This window comes from Mya arenaria, chromosome 17, assembly GCF_026914265.1.
Source record: "Mya arenaria isolate MELC-2E11 chromosome 17, ASM2691426v1".
In the NCBI taxonomy this organism is placed as follows: Eukaryota; Metazoa; Mollusca; class Bivalvia; order Myida; family Myidae; genus Mya; species Mya arenaria.
The window spans coordinates 9,090,526-9,107,474 of NC_069138.1; the positions used below are offsets into that span (position 1 = coordinate 9,090,526).

Sequence of the window (16,949 nt, forward strand, 5' to 3'; positions counted from 1 at the left end):
CAAATTAAAAAAAATTAGAAGTGTTTTTTTTTATATTTAATTGTGTGTTATATGAATCAAATCAATAAAAAAAGTCTTTCAGATATTATGAAGCAATTTTATCATACTAACCAGTAACTAAAGAAAATGACCTTTAAGTCGGTAAATCACTTAACAAGTTTCAAGAATACCAGCCCTAAGGTTTATCGACAGCATGTTTAAATGGTGGGCAAAGATAAGTAGCTTGGTGTATAGTCCAGTTATTTCAGAATGGTTTTCAACCAGATCTTCAAGGACAAGAAGTCGACAGCTATTTAAATTCCTTTTTGAAAACTTAAGTTTTAAAATACATACCGGTTGCATATCCGGTTTATCGACAGAATGTTTGAATGGCGAGCGGATATGGTGGTTTGCCTGGCGGACCGCTTTATTCGGCGACAGGTATGGAGTGTTTGCTGGTGTAATTCTACCAGTCCGAGAGAGAACGCTCCTGTTAAAATAACAATAAGATTATATGAGTAAGAGTTTTAAAACTGATCTTCAATTTTGTATTTAATACCACAAAATATGTAGAAGGTTGAATAACGATATGTGTTCAAGGGGCACAATATATATATATAGTTAATGCAAAAAAATTGTTCTTTTAAATTTTAATGCATTATAATGTTTAACTCAATTAATTTTAATGATCAAAACCAAAAAATGATATCATTTGTGTACAGATAAATGAATATTAGAGATATTTTGGCACCTTTTTAACTTTTTGTGTGAATTTGTGGCCAATTTGTGGCCAAATATCTATAAGTCACAAACACTATTTTATAAAGGTTTTTTTTTATGTGTACACAAATCTTATACTTTTTTTTGGTTTTGTTTATTAAAGACAAATGAGTTAAAAATAATAATGCATCAAAATGAAAAAAAAAAAAAAAAATTTTTTATTTACAACAACATTGTATAATGTGTCCCTTTAATGCACAAAGTTAAATATATATGCTGTTGAAAAATGAAGCTTACATTTCATCTTATAATATAAAAGTACCCCAAGCAGGCTCCAATACCTGTGTGTGCGTGCGTGCGTGTGTGCGTGTGTGCGTGTGTGTGTTAAGTCAAAAAGGGTAATAACTCTATAATTTTCAAAGCACAAGTTATGTACCTTGCTTTACATGCATCTTAGTGTCACAGGTAAATTTCATGAGAATATCCTGAACTGTTTTTGAAATATTGCAAAGGTTAATCAACAACAAGGCTTATCAGTGTGTGTTTTTTCTCACCATTTTGGGAATGGGGCCGGAGCCGTTCTGATTGGAAAAAATGTGACATTTGACTAAATTTTGGAATTTTTTAAAAACTATCTAAAAATGAATAATTATAAATAAAATTTTAAAATATATACAGAAGAACATAATAGAATGTGAAAAGTTACTAATTATTCAATACAAAAATGGTCTGGGGTCCAATTTATTGATCTTTTATATTGATTTTTTTTCAAAACAAAAATTGGGAATTATATTTTCACTTCTGGGAAAAAGTATATATTAAGGCATTAAAAAACGGGCTGCAGTTTGGGTCCAAATTGGTAAGAAAAAAAACACACATTGATATTAATGTCATAATAGCAGTAATGCAACTTTTCTTAAATATTCATCTAAATAACATAATATTATGAGCTAAAATTATATGCTCATATAAAGTTATTCATATTTAAGTAATACAAAACAAACTTTACTTCAATTTTATAAGCCTTTCTAAAATTTAGCCTTGAATTTTTTTTTGTTCGGCTTTATTTTCAAACCTCATTTATGCCCGACATTGTCTTAGAATTAGAGAAACTGAAAACTACGTCATAGAAGCATTTATTACTGGTAATTGCATTCTATAAGTTTCATACAAATAGACAAGATGCATTTAAATTCTAAGAAAAATTATATTAGCCGTTAACAAGACTTATAGCATGATAATAAAACATTCTATGGCAGTTAAACAATACATTAAAACAGCGGGTAATCACCAAGGTCTTAGACGGTTGAAATAGACTGTTACAATATTACTGGGAATGAGGAAATATATTGTGTCAATATTACTTGAAGTGATATCTTAGTAAAATATATGTATACAACTTACATGCCATAATCTTGTATCCCCCCCCCCCCCTCAAATCCCTCTGGTGAGAAAAACAACAAAACAAACAGAAACATGCCTTATACTTGCCCCCCCCCCCCCCCCACTACCACCCCGTCCCTCTTGTGAGGAAAAATAAAATCCCCCGGAAACATGCCATATACTTGCATCCATCCCCCAATTCCCCTGGTGAGGAAAAATAAAATACCCCCGGAAACTTGCCATATACTTGCACCCAACTCCCCACCCCCCTCAGATGAGGGAAAATAAAATCCCCCAGAAACTTGCCATATAATTGCAACCATCCTCCCAACTACACATCCCCCGGTGAGGAAAAATAAAATCCCATTTTATCTGTTCCCCTTTCTGCAAGCAGGGGATATAACATCCCCTTTTATTAAAAAAGTGGGTTTTTTTCCGTCTGTGTGATTTTGGTAAATTTAGACTTAATTACTTTGTTCAATACATTTTCATTTTTACCTCAATAACGCAGCTTTGCAGTGAATTCTACTATAAATAAAATATTTTTGTAAGAAGAACAAGCAAAGAAATGCCCACACCTGAGCGTTTAATGAGTAATATGAAAATTCCCCTTGTAAAGGGCTATTAAGTGCCCTGACAGGTCCTGAGCAAAATCCCCTGGGAAGCCTTCCAGATTTATGGCTTATAAGATTTTTTTAGGCTTGTTTAAAATGCCCTGGGTTAATGTTTTCTAAACAAATTCCCCTGCTTTTCTGAACAAATTCCCTGCTTTTCTGAACAAAATCCCCAGCTTTTCTGAACAAAATTCCCTGCTTTTCTGAACAAAACCCCCTGCTTTTCTATACAAAAGTCCCTTCTTTCCTTAACAAAGTCCCCTGCTTTTCTGAACAAAATCCCCTGCTTTTCTATAATTCTCCCCTGCTTTTCTTATCAAACTCCCATGTTTTTTTCAACAAATTCCCTGTTTTTCTGAACAAAAGTCCCATCTTTCCTTAACAAAGTCCCCTGCTTTTCTGAACAAAATCTCCTGCTTTTCTATAATTCTCCCCTGCTTTTCTTATCAAACTCCCATGTTTTTTTTTCAACAAAATCCCCTGCTTTAAATTCTCCCCTGCTTTTCTTATCAAACTCCCATGTTTTTTTCAACAAATTCCCTGCATTTCTGAACAAAATCCCTTCTTTCCTTAACAAAGTCCCCTGCTTTTCTGAACAAAATCCCCTGCTTTTCTATAATTCTCCCCTGCTTTTCTGAACAAAACCCCCTGCTTTTCTAAACAAAAGTCCCCTCTTTCCTTAACAAAGTCCCCTGCTTTTCTGAACAAAATCCCCTGATTTTCTATTATTCTCCCCTGCTTTTCTTATCAAACTCCCATGTTTTTTTAACAAAATCCCTCCGAGGAGGTCTCCAGAAATATGGCATGTCTGATGTTTCATCATTCACAAACAATACGAGCAGTTCCCCTTTAAGAAAATGCCCTTCACCATAATGTCTAACTCTAAGATAAGTAATATTATAATATGTTCTATTCAATATTAGATTTGACATAAGTCCTTTCTACAGAAATGCATGCTTAAAACCTTTCATATTAATACACATCAATGTATGGAGACTGATTTCTTCCATTTCATGTTTCAGCCTTTCTGGGGCGAAAATGTACTAATTGCCGGGCGAAGATGAGAAATAATCATATGTATCATTTTCAACCTGCCGCATGGCTCATCAGCGGAAATCTGCCTCCATATCAAAGACTATTCTACACTAAACACTATCTGATACAGTTTAAGATTGGATAAATCACCAAGTCACTAGCAAAGAAATGTCTAGCCTTTTTAACAGCCCTACTAATTTTCAAATATAGAAAAGTTCAGATTTTTTTAAAATGAGCGATTTTCAACTGATTTTCAGTATCTAAAATTGGAAAAATGTGCCAATTGTTCAGAACATTGTTAAAGTTAACAACCATGTTCAGGTCAGCGTTGTTAACTTTTAAATCTTTACTGGCCTCTGAAAGTTTAATGGATACACTTACTTGTGATCTGCAATATTTCTAACAAGATTATAAAGAGACCCTCTTATTCAAAATTAATACATACACATGCATGACAAACATCAATTTTGAGTGATAAACCTTTAACTACTTACTAAATAATACATTAATGAAAAATATTAATTACTTATAACAATATTGTAACCATGTATTTAATAGCAGAAAGCGCAAAAATATTAAATGATTGGTGAATGCTAAAAGATTTACTGTGGTCTACTATAGTCTCATAAGGTAGAAATATTGTGTTTTATGCTCATTTCTTTCAAATTAAACTTGGTATCCTTCATGAGAACCATTGTTCTCAACATTTTTCATCCTTTTTGGAATATTAAAACAATATTATTAATAGTGGTTAATCTGATTTGGGAGTAAGAGTGCATCTTTAATAAACAACTGTTTTAGCTGTATTTGTTTTTATTTAAATATATGAGCACATAAAATATTTTACATTAAAATGTTAACAAAGATCTCGTAAAACAGGTTGTTAACTTTAACAACATTCTGAACAATCAAATTGAAGGATCAGCACAAGATGTAGGACAAACAGCGACCTTGACCCTTCTGACCCCAAAAGCAATACCAAGGTAATACTGTCTTCTAATTATATTCCTATTTCTAACTCATATGATTGAGTAGAAAGGCAACTCTGTATGAAAATAGAAAGGGTTACAACACCAATTTGATATAACTAGTAATAGGTATACTGTAAGAGGGAATTGTGAATTCTATTAATAGCTATTAGATGGGAATTATGGGAATTTCTACTTGGGCGGAGCAATCTAATTGGCATAACTTCACCCACGGCCTTACCTGAACCCCAGCCCAACAAATCGAGAACCATGTCGCGACCCTGTGCTTGGCCTTGACCTTTGACCTGACCCTTGACCTCTAGCTGAAGGTCGTGGCCTCTGAGGTGCACTTAATGACCTATTTGACTTAGAACCAGAGAGAGGTTTTTCTGAGATATGCGGTTCATTAGATGTACATGCAGATGGCGATTTTCTGACTTTCTCATTGACCTTGACATTGGAATGACCAGATGCGGTGCTTGGTCTAGATGGAGCTTTATACAGCGGTGATATGACGCCATTAGTTAAACGTACATCTGCAGTATTTGGCCTTGTCCTTTGATCAGACAAATCCAAATTATTATGAACACTTGAAGTTTCCGTAAAATTCTTGAGAACTTCTTCTTTTATCACAATATCTTGGTCTACTTTTTGAGAAATTGGGATGTCCTGATGTTCTTCAATTTTGAAATTTGCTTTGTTTATATCTTGGTCATGTGTTTCATTTTTAATATCTAGGTCAAGGTTGTTTGGCGAGCAAGGGTCACATTGACTGGTTTCCGTTTTTTGTTGGGCAACTGTGTGATGCGGATCTTCAAAATGTGGGGAACCAATTCCAGCAGAACTGCTTTAAAAATAGCATACAACATAAACACAACAGGTTAATAAAAAAAAGATAATCATATATTCACACTGAAAACAAAGAAAACATAAACATAAGAAGCACCTTAAAGGCAGCCAAGCTCAAAAATTTGTATTCAGTTTATATAAACCTAATAAAATACAAGTTTGACAAACTTCTTGTACGTACATTTGAACACATAATCAGTGCTGAAGTTGAAAGAAAATTGCAAAATGCAAATATGGAAGACATTTTGAAAAGCTTAACTTCATTTGGAATACCCAGTTCAATTTTTAGAATGGAATTACTAGTATGCTACATAAACTGCATGCACTATATATAGTACCAAATATATAATAGAAAATTTTGAAAAAAAAAATTGATGTAAGACCCCATTTATTTTTAAGGCTGCAATTTGGGTGATATAGAATTTAAATTTATTTTGTATTTTTGTGATATATTATACATTTTAGTTGCAACTTGGGTATATTTTTCATATTTTTTTTTCGTATGAACTTGTATATCTTTAAAGCTTCTATAAAAAACCCTGAAAGATGTTTACATGCACATAATAAAAGATGCAAGTTGGTGTTATCATAAAAAAATGGGCAAACTAAAGAGTGCCATGATACATGTATCTAGAAACAAAAATCAAAAGACAAAATCATGGATATATTGTGACACTGGTGATAAAATATCGTCACTTTCTCTAATTTAAAATATAGAAATATACCTCGGAAAACATGGTTCTTGTCTTACAATGTTAGTTTCACAGCAATTACAATTTTTTCAAAAAACCTTTTTCCAGTGCAACTTTTACCAATGTTCAATTCAAATCATCAAAACTCAACTTTTCATAAAATGAAAATGGAAATGTTTTCTTGCAAGTAAAATTTTACTATAAATTTACGAGTATGTGTTGAAACAAAAACTTTAAAAGAATTTTTGATGTCTGCTTTCCGGTGTATCACCTATCCTGACAACCAATCACTTTCCTAGTGAAAGGTCACTTTAATTTTGACATTTGACCTATTGACCTGAAATGGAGTAGGGGTCATCTACTAACAATGACCAATGCGCATACCAAGTTTGAAAACACTATACTGAGTCGTTCAAAAGTTATTGATACAACTGCACGCTGATGGTGCGGGCAAAGCAATCCTTATGACTGTGTATTCCCATGATCCTCTGCGCCCCACCATGTTTAAAACATATATGACAGTGTGTGTATACCACGTGATAAATTACGTCGTATATGCTACATCGGAAGGCAACATTTTGCTTAAAAAGAAAACTTAAAACAAAGATAACTTTTCTTTTACTTCACCATTTTAAACAAACAAAGGTCAGTCTATGCCACTTCTTTAAGAGCCACACCTTTGTTTTATTAACAGAGTTTGATAATGTGATTAATTTCATCAAACACTTCGACAAACCTGTTTCCCAAATAATGTTTTGGCAGTGCTCCGTCAGATGGCCGTAAGTGAAAAGGTTTCTGGAAGTGTTTTAAGAAACTTAACTCTCAAACAAACTCTGGTGAAAGACCGAATGTGTGGCTCCATATTCCGCATAGACTGCGCTATGTTTCATTTAAAATGGTGAAGAAATAGTGAAGTTATCTTTGTTTAAACTTTTCTTTCGATGCAAAATGTTGACTACCGACATAGCATTTATGACGCAATTTATCACGTGGTATACACACACTGTATGATACCCAGGCCAAATTGGCTAGCAAACTTCTAGACATTGAACATTCATAAGCATTTTCCGACCAATGAAATAGCAAATAACAAAAAGGAATGAATCTCCTTTCTGAAGAGCTCTCTGAATTTGACAAAAATTTTGAAGTCAAGCCTAAAACAATTTAACAGCTGCGACCTCATTGGATCATTTAGATCCATGATTTCAACCATAACTTCTTGGCCATTTCCGTATGCATGAGGTGTGTCTCATTTGACCAATCAAGTGGCTGGATTTCACCTCATAAATTATTATAAGAGATTTTTACAGGTGATTTGCCCAGTGTATCATATATGCGGATGGTGTCTTGTTTCTTAGGTAACACAAAAGTGAGCTATATTTGAATATAAAAGGCATCACACCTCAGCTGTTAAATTTTCTTAGAAACATTCTAAAGAATGTTACAAATATAAATATGAGAAAAGGAGAAAACATTTCCATATAGAATTCATTTAAAACACTGAATACCTATAAAAAGCTTAGAACTTGCCGAGTTGAATAAACCATGAAGAAATTAACATGTAATGTAAACCAAGTAGTTTTTTTTACCTGCACGGGGGAAAATACCGGTAATCTTTTTTAGGTGGGGGATGGGGAGAATTTGAAACCCCCAAAAAGCCGAAAAAACACAAATTTTTAACGCTGCAAGTTTTAAGCTTTTTCTAAAAAACATAACGCTAATGCTAGTGATAATCAAGTACCCTTTGTCGCTTTCAGCACAATTTTCATCGTCATTTAAAATTGGATCCAGAAAATGAAAGTGAACGAAGCTGTTGAATGAAAGACGGGGATTAAACCAATTATTATGAGATTGATATATTATAATTTCATGAAAGTAAAATAGACTTTAAATTTCATTTTTTAAATCTTAATATACTTTACTATTACTATAGTTATTACAACATATATCATACATGTATTCATCACTTTCGTGGGCAGTATTGGTCATACACTGTTTATAATGAATATGTTAATAATTATTATAATCTAATGAAAGCAAAATGTACTTAAAGTTTCATTCTATATATATATATATATTCAAAAATGACTATAGTTATTACAACATTATATCATACATGAATTTCTCGCTTTCGTGGGCAGTATCTATCATACACTGTTTATTATGAATTTGATATATATTATAATTTCATGAAAGCAAAATAGACTAAGTTGTTGTTTTTTTTGATATTTTTTTTTACAATGACTATAGTTATTACAACATATATATAATTATATGTGTATAAATCACTTTCGTAGGCAAAATCGGTAATTCATTGTTTTTATGAATTTGTTTATTATATAATAATATATATATAATAATCTACTAAAGGAAAATAGAATTAAAGTTTCTTTTTTTAAATATATATTTAACAATGACTATAGTTATTACAACATTATATTATACATATATTAATCACTTTCGTCAGCAGATTAGGTCATAGACTGGTTTTATTGTCAGAGGTGGATCCAGATATTGACTTAAGAGGGGCGTAACTTAGAGGCGTAATTAACCTTTTGACTTGCGCCCTTCCTTAAGAACCGAGATAGCAGTGGGGTTTGGTGTACAACCCCCAATTTTTTTTTAACAATTTCTAGTCCAAAATGGTGTATTTCGGGAGTATTTTATTTCTTTTTTTCTCCTATAATATATATCCAAATAAAAATTAAAAGTTGGGATGGGTGCCAATATCGGCCATACACTGTTTATTAAGAGTTTGGTAATATCAAAATCTAACGAAGGCAAAATAGAGTTAAAGTTTCATTTTTTAAATATATGATTAATAGGTGCCCCACTCCCCCCTCCGACTCCCCCCAGGATCACCTTATGTTTATAGAATTATACACGTAATATAATAAGATTCAGTGACCAATATTGCAACATTGGCATGTCAGCGAGACCTGTATTGAGGCTATTCGTTGCCAAAAGTCCGGACGTGTATGTGTGTATTTTATGTTTGTAACATTGATGATTTACCAATGTACATTTTACAAACGCCAACACATCGGTTGTATGTTTACATTTCACACTGTACATTTTCATTTTTCATTGTGCCGATTGCAGTTTTATTCTCGTTGCATCTATTCAACAGAAGGTTCAGTTGTGTTTATAGAGTCGTTTATGGTAAACACTTGTAATTCTGTGAAAGTCACATGCCGATTTTTACGTTGCGGTTTGTAGAAGACAGATTTCAGTTCGTAGTTCTACAAAGTACATTGTATGATGGTGACTTTTGATTCGCAGATGAACATGTTTACGAGATGAATTTAATTTTATTTATAGATAGCTCCGCCTTAACCATGTCTTAACTCCTCCTCACGTCTTTCGGAAATTTCCGCTATCACTTGGCTCTATTTAAACCAATTATGGATACTTTGGACCATGGACATTGCGAACCTTATTATGGACATTACAAATCATCTATATTATGACACTATGGACTTTGATTTGGAAACAGGATGGATTATAAATTATTTAATGTCGAATAAAATAATATCTGATATTACAACATGTTTTTGACTATATAATAGTAATAAATACGCACATATGACATGAAATGAGATGTATGCAAAATGATACTTGACTCAAACACAACAAAATGTAAGTCATTAGCATTAAATTATACTTCAAGGATGAAAAGTCCCATTGTCTTATTTTTCTTTTAAAGCTGCACTCTCACAGATTGACCGTGTTGACAACTATTTTTATTTTTTTGTTTTGGAATGAGCCAATTTTGCGTAAATGTCTGGATACCAGTGGTATAAGACTGGTGACAAAAGATCAGATACAGTTTTTCAGTTTTACGTTCGCAAATTGATGTTTTATGGCTAAAAGTGATACTACAGTAACGTTTTAAGAAAAATGAAAAATGTCGGCAGTTTTCCAAACAATTTAGATCTGTTTTATTGTGAGTAATCTTATTGTGTGTATAGAAAGCATTGCTGCCAAAATTAGCCGAGTCTGGGACAAAAAAAAAGGTTGTCAAAACTGTCAATCTGTGACAGTGCAACTTTAAATTACTATAACACTATTTTAAATTCTACCATTAGAGGACACTTTCTTGCCTTTTTGCAATGTTTAAGATTGCAAGTAATATTAGGTAATTTAATATTTACGAAGAAAAAAATCCAAATTTTCATTAAGTTGAAATTATTCACTAAGATGCCCCAGAGGTTTATTACCTGGTAGCTGGAACTGTATGGATAAAATACACTAAGATTGCAACTTCTTTTAACTCGTACATTAACAAATATTATTTTATAAGTAATTAATAAAGTATTTTAATGATGAAGTCAATTTATTGCTAATAAACAATTATTACTTGCTGCTACCTTTTATACCCCACCCACACTCAACAGTCAGGGCTTTTTTTCACATTTAAGTGAAGCGGACCTAGCCCTTTTGGAGGGGAAAAATCGCGCGTTTGTTTTTCTAATCTAAGACTCACGATATTTTTTTTTTTCATGTTCTTGAAATCCCCCACTTGATTGTTATGGTTCACAGTGGCAAATCCCGTAATTCATAACTGGGGGACACAAGTGGGTTGGAGGGCTGTTCTTCCATCCACATGGATATTTTGTTTCAATGATGTATTGAAATTACATGTTTACACCATACATGCTTATTAAGATAGTAAATGTATAACATCAGACAAACCTTGGTGGATATCATTATGATGTCCATCAAAAGTTTCGTGGGTTTGCTGGAGCAGGTTTTGAACAGGGACTTGCGTTAGAGGGGCGTTACTGAGGGGCACAACTTTTTGGACATGATCCCTCGAGCGGGCATGACATTAATATGTTTAAAATGTGTGAAGTGGGGTTTAGGGGTACTCTCCCTAGAATATTTTAAATATTTTTAGTCTGAATTGGTGCATTATGGTGTAATTAAGTACTTTTTTCTGAGAAATATTGACAAAAAATTTAACCTTTAAGTTTACTTGCGGGCCAACTGGGGGGGGGGGCACAGGCCCTATAGCTCCCCCCGCCCATGGTCCACTTGTAAATACAATAAATGAACAATTTTTGCTTGCTTGGGTATATAAGTAAAAAAAAAAACTGACAGTGGCAGTATAAATCTGAGTCCGTGAGCCCAGCTCAGATACACCCAACTGCAATTGACTAAATAATATGGTGATTTATAACCCATTTAGGAACATTGATCATCAAAATAAAATAAAAGATGAAGTTAATTTTAGTTTTTATTGTGAAATAAAGAGAGAGTACTCGGACTTACAACCAGGAATTTACAGGAAGAAGGCGAATATGTTATCTCCCTTGCTTGATTCAACGGAAATCAACGAAAGAAAATCCAATTCGTTAGCTCCGCCCATTCACCTTCGTTTCTTTCGGTGACATTTACCATATAAGGTATAGGCGAAATCGTCTATCCTTGTTATTCTGAACTTGTCAATTTACTTTTGTAAACCTGGACTTGTTGGACTGCAAATGTTCATTTTACGAATGCGAGTGTCGAATGTAGGATTGCTGTTTTACATATGCATGATTCGGCTTTCTAAATTACATCATCATATTGTTAAAGGCAAGTTATACGATCTATGTTTTAGTGAGTTTATACAGGGTAGATCTGACAAATATACATTTTGACTACTATAATGACAAATGAATACGGAAAAACTGACGAATAGAAACAACAAATAGCACGTTTACATTGACAAATGTAAGAGATATTTAGTACGATTAAGAAGCACATTGTGGGAATTACACGTCTGGACTTTTGGCAACGAACAGCCTCCATAGACCTGAGGAAGCTTGGTTTGTAATCCTCACCTCCCTGATTGAAAACCTAATAACATGTGACGTTGTCCTTGGCATTTATGGGAAAAGGGCAAACACAACGATGTCTATCATTATATATAATACTACTTTTCTTAGAACACACATTAAATTTACGAAAAAAGTTTTGCAGATTTGATGAAATTGCGGATAGGCAACCATTTAGTAGTCGACTTAATCGTTAAGAATTTCAACTTTCAGGCATAATTATTTTGAAGATCCGCCTTAGTCATTTAACTGTCAATCATCCAATACACAATCTCAGCGTCAGACTTTGCCTTGACAATGTATCAGCCAATGAGATTGTATTTTAATTCATAATAATTAAGAAGGACTCGTTCGCTACGCTCACTCCGCCCATTCTTAATCATTATAAGAATTCACTTCATGTCATCTAACTATTCCATCATACATAAGAAAGGAAGTTTAAATGATGTGTAATAACTTGTGACGTTGCCATCGGCATTTAGGGGGGAAAGGGCATTCATAACGATGTTTATCATATACTAATTTTTTCTTAGAACATTAAATAATTCGTAAGAAAAAAGTTTCAATGATATGTAATAACTTGTGACATTGTCCTCGGCATTTATTGGGAAAGGGCAAACATAACGATGTTTATCACATATCTCAATTGTCTGGAAAACTGCCGAAAAATTGGTTTTCTTAAAGCGTTAATAACGATTTTAGCCATGAAACATCAATTTTTTAACGTAAATATGAAAAACAGAAATCTGGTATTTCATCAGCAGTCTTATCATAAGTTTCCAGACATTTTAGGTAAAATTGCCTCATTCCAAGACAAAAATACAAAAGCTGTCACAAAAGTCTATCTGTAAGAGCGCAGCTTTGAAAATAACAAATATTACATAATATATAAGCATGAATTACATACATGATTAAGCACTTGTTTAGATATAAAATTACCTGTTGCCTGGAGACCGATGGCCGGACAATGGTCGGTTGCCTGGAGACCGATGACCCGACAATGGTCGGTTGCCTGGAGATTGATGACCCGACAATGGTCGATCTCCTCTATTTGGGGACCGGTGCCCAGAAAATGGCCTCTCCCCATGAGAAAACCTGCCCAAGGGGTTCACAGGTTGGTGGGCTTGACTCTTACGAGCTGAGGCCCTAGACGCAGCTGCTGAAAAAATGTTTTTTCCTTAAAACAGTTTCATTAATTTGGATTTATCACTTTATTTTATATGCTTTGAGGTGATGTATACATATTTTTCAGTGAAATAACTATATTTTACTGCTTTAAACAGAAAAAAGAGAGAACATTACCTAAGCTTGGTGTATGAGTGGTTTTCTCGGACAAAAATGTCTTCTCTGGTGGCAGGTTGTTGATTGCCAGGAACGGTTCGGTCTGTAATAATAAACATGTTAAATAGAAAATACACAGCTTGATAGTTACGAAATGATTGGTCCTTACCAACAGCTTTCGAAACTTGCAGTGGTTCAACAAAGCATTTTAGATCCATATGTTAAAGCTTCTTGTAATTAAGACTGTTACAAGCAGGGGCAGATCCAGGAACTGAGGTAGGAGGGGGCGTAACTTAGAGATACAACCTTTTGACATGCACCCATATCTCAGAACCAAAATTGATATGCTTTAAAATGCTCAAAGAGGTGTCTGGGGGTACTCGTATCTTATAAATTAAATGCTCAAAGAGGTGTCTGGGGGTACTCCTATCTTATAAATTAAATGCTCAAAGAGGTGTCTGGGGGTACTCCTATCTTATAAATTAAATGCTCAAAGAGGTGTCTGGGGGTACTCCTATCTTATAAATTAATTAATATAAAACAACATTTACATTTACTGCAGTGGACACTGAAATAAGAAGCATTATAGTGATTGTACTATACCTCATGAGGTTTTATTGGGCGACCCCTGGATCGCACAATGTTCTCCGGATCCGGATTTGAGGCTTTGCTTTTTGTAGTTTTCCTCGACTTAGATGACATCGAGTTCTGAGTTCTGGCGCTTGCACGGGCACTTGCCCTTGGGATTTCAAGATCAACATCTTTAGTCAAATCAGGATCTACTTCAAGATAGTACTGATTAGTATCAACATCGTAGGTATGTTGGTGTGCCTTTTCTGTTTTGTGGGATCTTTGTGAATTCATGTTCTTTCCGTGTAAAGTCGCCGAAATATCTGCACGCAATTATCAGCAGTAAATATTGCTTAATTATTTTTAACAGGCGCCATCGCAATACCTCTTGAAATGTGCGATTATTGTTCAAATTTAATGAAATGTCAAAATTTGGTAGCTACGGTGTTCGCCATATTGTTTACAGAATGGTTCCCATTTCAAGCAATCTGATGATACTGCATAAGGAATGGGAACCAATCGAGCACCTGCTGGCACCATTCTATGCCCGCGAAATTGGCGCACGGATGTAGTGAAATGAGTACGCGCAAATTTTCACAAACAGGGCGACGTATATAATTAAAACTATAATTGCAAACTTATACATATGTATATATACATATACTGTATACATTCGTTTGTCTCACGCTGTTACCGTATTGTAGCCACAACAAACTGACTGTATACAAGTAATTAGCTTTATGATGATGAGCGAGTCTAATATTTTGTTAGTTAGCTTATTACTGTACAACATTAGTCTAATATAATAGACGTGTTATACGGGATTCTTCTAACCCCTAAGGATTTGCCATATTAAAAATCATAAAAAACGTCAACGTACAATTATTTGGACCATGAAAAACATATATATATATATTGATCCGAACGGTGCTTCAGATAGTGCACACATTTATAAACAAAGACCTCATGAACTTAAACGTTATTCTTACGCCATTATATCGTTATGACGTTGAAACTTAAGAGGGCTTGTCTTTCCGTCCGTTAAGATATTAGCGTCATAACCTTAGTGAAGCCATTATCATTGACAGAATTTATTGAATCACGATCATTATATAAATACCAAATGAATTTAGTTATCCTTACGTCAATACTGTATACCACCGTTTTAATGACGTTGAAACTTTGCCTTTGGACGGTTTGCCTTTCCGTCCGTTAAGTTCTTGACATCAAAATCTTAGTGAAGCCATTATCATCGGCAATTGTCTTATGTCACGAGTGCACTAGCATAAGCTAGCCGGACTGGCGTCGCCTCCTCACTACGGATTTCGATATTATTCCAAGAACTGTATAGAAGCACTTAAAAATAATTTGCAAAGGCCTGTACTATGATGTATATACTTACCAGAGATCACACAAATTAAATTCGCACAGTGTCCGTTTTGCATTTATTTATTATGCCATCTGTACGCAATACATGGGCTGAATTTCCACGTCATGCACGACGTCCAAGTTGATTTTCAGACCGTTTAGGAACTTTCTGATTTTGCTTATCATGATCTGAAGTTCAATTCAGATGTTGGTGATTTGGGGTCCATTGTCAAATTAATGTCAGGTGCCTGTTTTAACGGAACTTATCTGGTGTTTGCCGTCGCCAAAAATTGACGCCTAGATTATCACATGGGATACAAAACGCCAGTCCGATGTTAAAATACGATTCTTTTTTTTTCATCGATTTGGATGAAGGTCTTTAAAATGTTGATTGCCTATGTAACGTTGTAAAGTGACCCCCATAGAATAATGACCCCCCGGTCATTATTTTATATAAAATAATGACCATTTTCTATAAAATACTGACTCCCCTTATAAAATAATGACCCCCCGATTTTATCTGTAAAATATTGACCCCCCCCCCCCCACTTAGCCTGTTACTAACATATCTATATCAATTCAAGTCACTGTCGTGTTTCTATGGCTTTTATATTTGTTGTTGTTGTTTTTGCTTCTGGAGCCGCTGCATGTTACTGCTGCAGAAGCTGCTGTGTCTACATCTATTGAAATGAAATATAAAATTGCTTCCATTTGAATTTCATTTAAATTATCATCAATGTAATACAATATACATAAGTCGCTTTAACGTAGCTGTATATGATTCAACTTCAAAGACAACATTGTTCTACTTCATCTGACGTTAGATAGCCTTTGTTCATACCGTGGAGGCATTGCTTAAAACGAATGTGTTAAAAATGCAAGGCTTTGAGGAGCTATTTAAGCAGTCACTGTTCGTGCCATGACTTACATCAAAGTCCATGATGTCACTGAGCGGTGTTTTTTATGTTTTATGCAGACTGCATCATTTCTAAAAATAGTTCCTTTGATTTACCTCAGAAAAGCCGCTCGTTCAACATCAAAGAAAACGACAGCGACACCGAAAGCAGTTCTACGTAAACGCGTGTATATATAAAGGTCTGTGGTAAGCAGTCAGTCCAACCTTGCAGCATGGACGAGAAAGATTACACAGATGTTGTAGAGTTTGTAAAAAATGGGAAGTATCCCGTTTCTGTAAAAGACAAGAACAAAAAGAGGAATTTTCGTAGAAAGTGCAAACCTTTTATTTTTGATGACGGGTTGTATTATAAGAAAACCAGCTCATCAAAACGTTTGCAAGTTGTTAAGAAAGGGAAGACAGATGACATCATTCAGAGCATGCATGCATCAGATCACGGAGGACATTTGGGAGTTTCAAAAACGTAAGTTTGATATAATGATTTCATTATCATGACCAAAAAGGAACTTGTGATTCCTGTGAGCCTGTGTTAGATATGACATTTAAGATTATTTAAATTAGTACGAAAGCTGAATAACAAAAGCGTCAAAACGTGACTGAACTCGTAATAACGAGATAAATATCTCGTAAAAACGACTAAGTATCTCGTTATAACGAGACAACTATCTTGTTATTAGACTTGTACGGATTATGACGGACACGGACACTGAGAGCGAACAACCGACAGGCAGGGGATACTCTCAAAGTTATTT

At 34.2% G+C, this 16,949-nt stretch overlaps 1 protein-coding gene across 6 annotated transcripts in view; it reads right to left on the reverse strand.

Moving 5' to 3' along the window:
• The window catches only part of LOC128224758 (uncharacterized), a 38,866-nt gene extending 24,505 nt beyond the window's left edge, over window positions 1-14,361 (reverse strand). For 2 of the 6 annotated variants that reach the window (XM_052934780.1, XM_052934777.1), the window contains exons 1-5: window positions 13,947-14,361; window positions 13,365-13,446; window positions 13,002-13,221; window positions 4,941-5,546; window positions 334-469 (exon numbers count right to left, since the gene is read on the reverse strand). In XM_052934780.1, coding sequence (XP_052790740.1) covers window positions 334-469; window positions 4,941-5,546; window positions 13,002-13,221; window positions 13,365-13,446; window positions 13,947-14,207 — 1,305 coding nt within the window. In that variant the 5' untranslated portion in view covers window positions 14,208-14,361. Of the gene's footprint in view, window positions 1-333; window positions 470-4,940; window positions 5,547-7,981; window positions 8,051-13,001; window positions 13,222-13,364; window positions 13,447-13,946 lie in introns of all 6 variants that reach the window. The other 4 variants (XM_052934778.1, XM_052934779.1, XM_052934781.1 and 1 more) reach the window with 4 other exon arrangements.
• Between the last annotated feature and the right edge of the window lie 2,588 nt (window positions 14,362-16,949).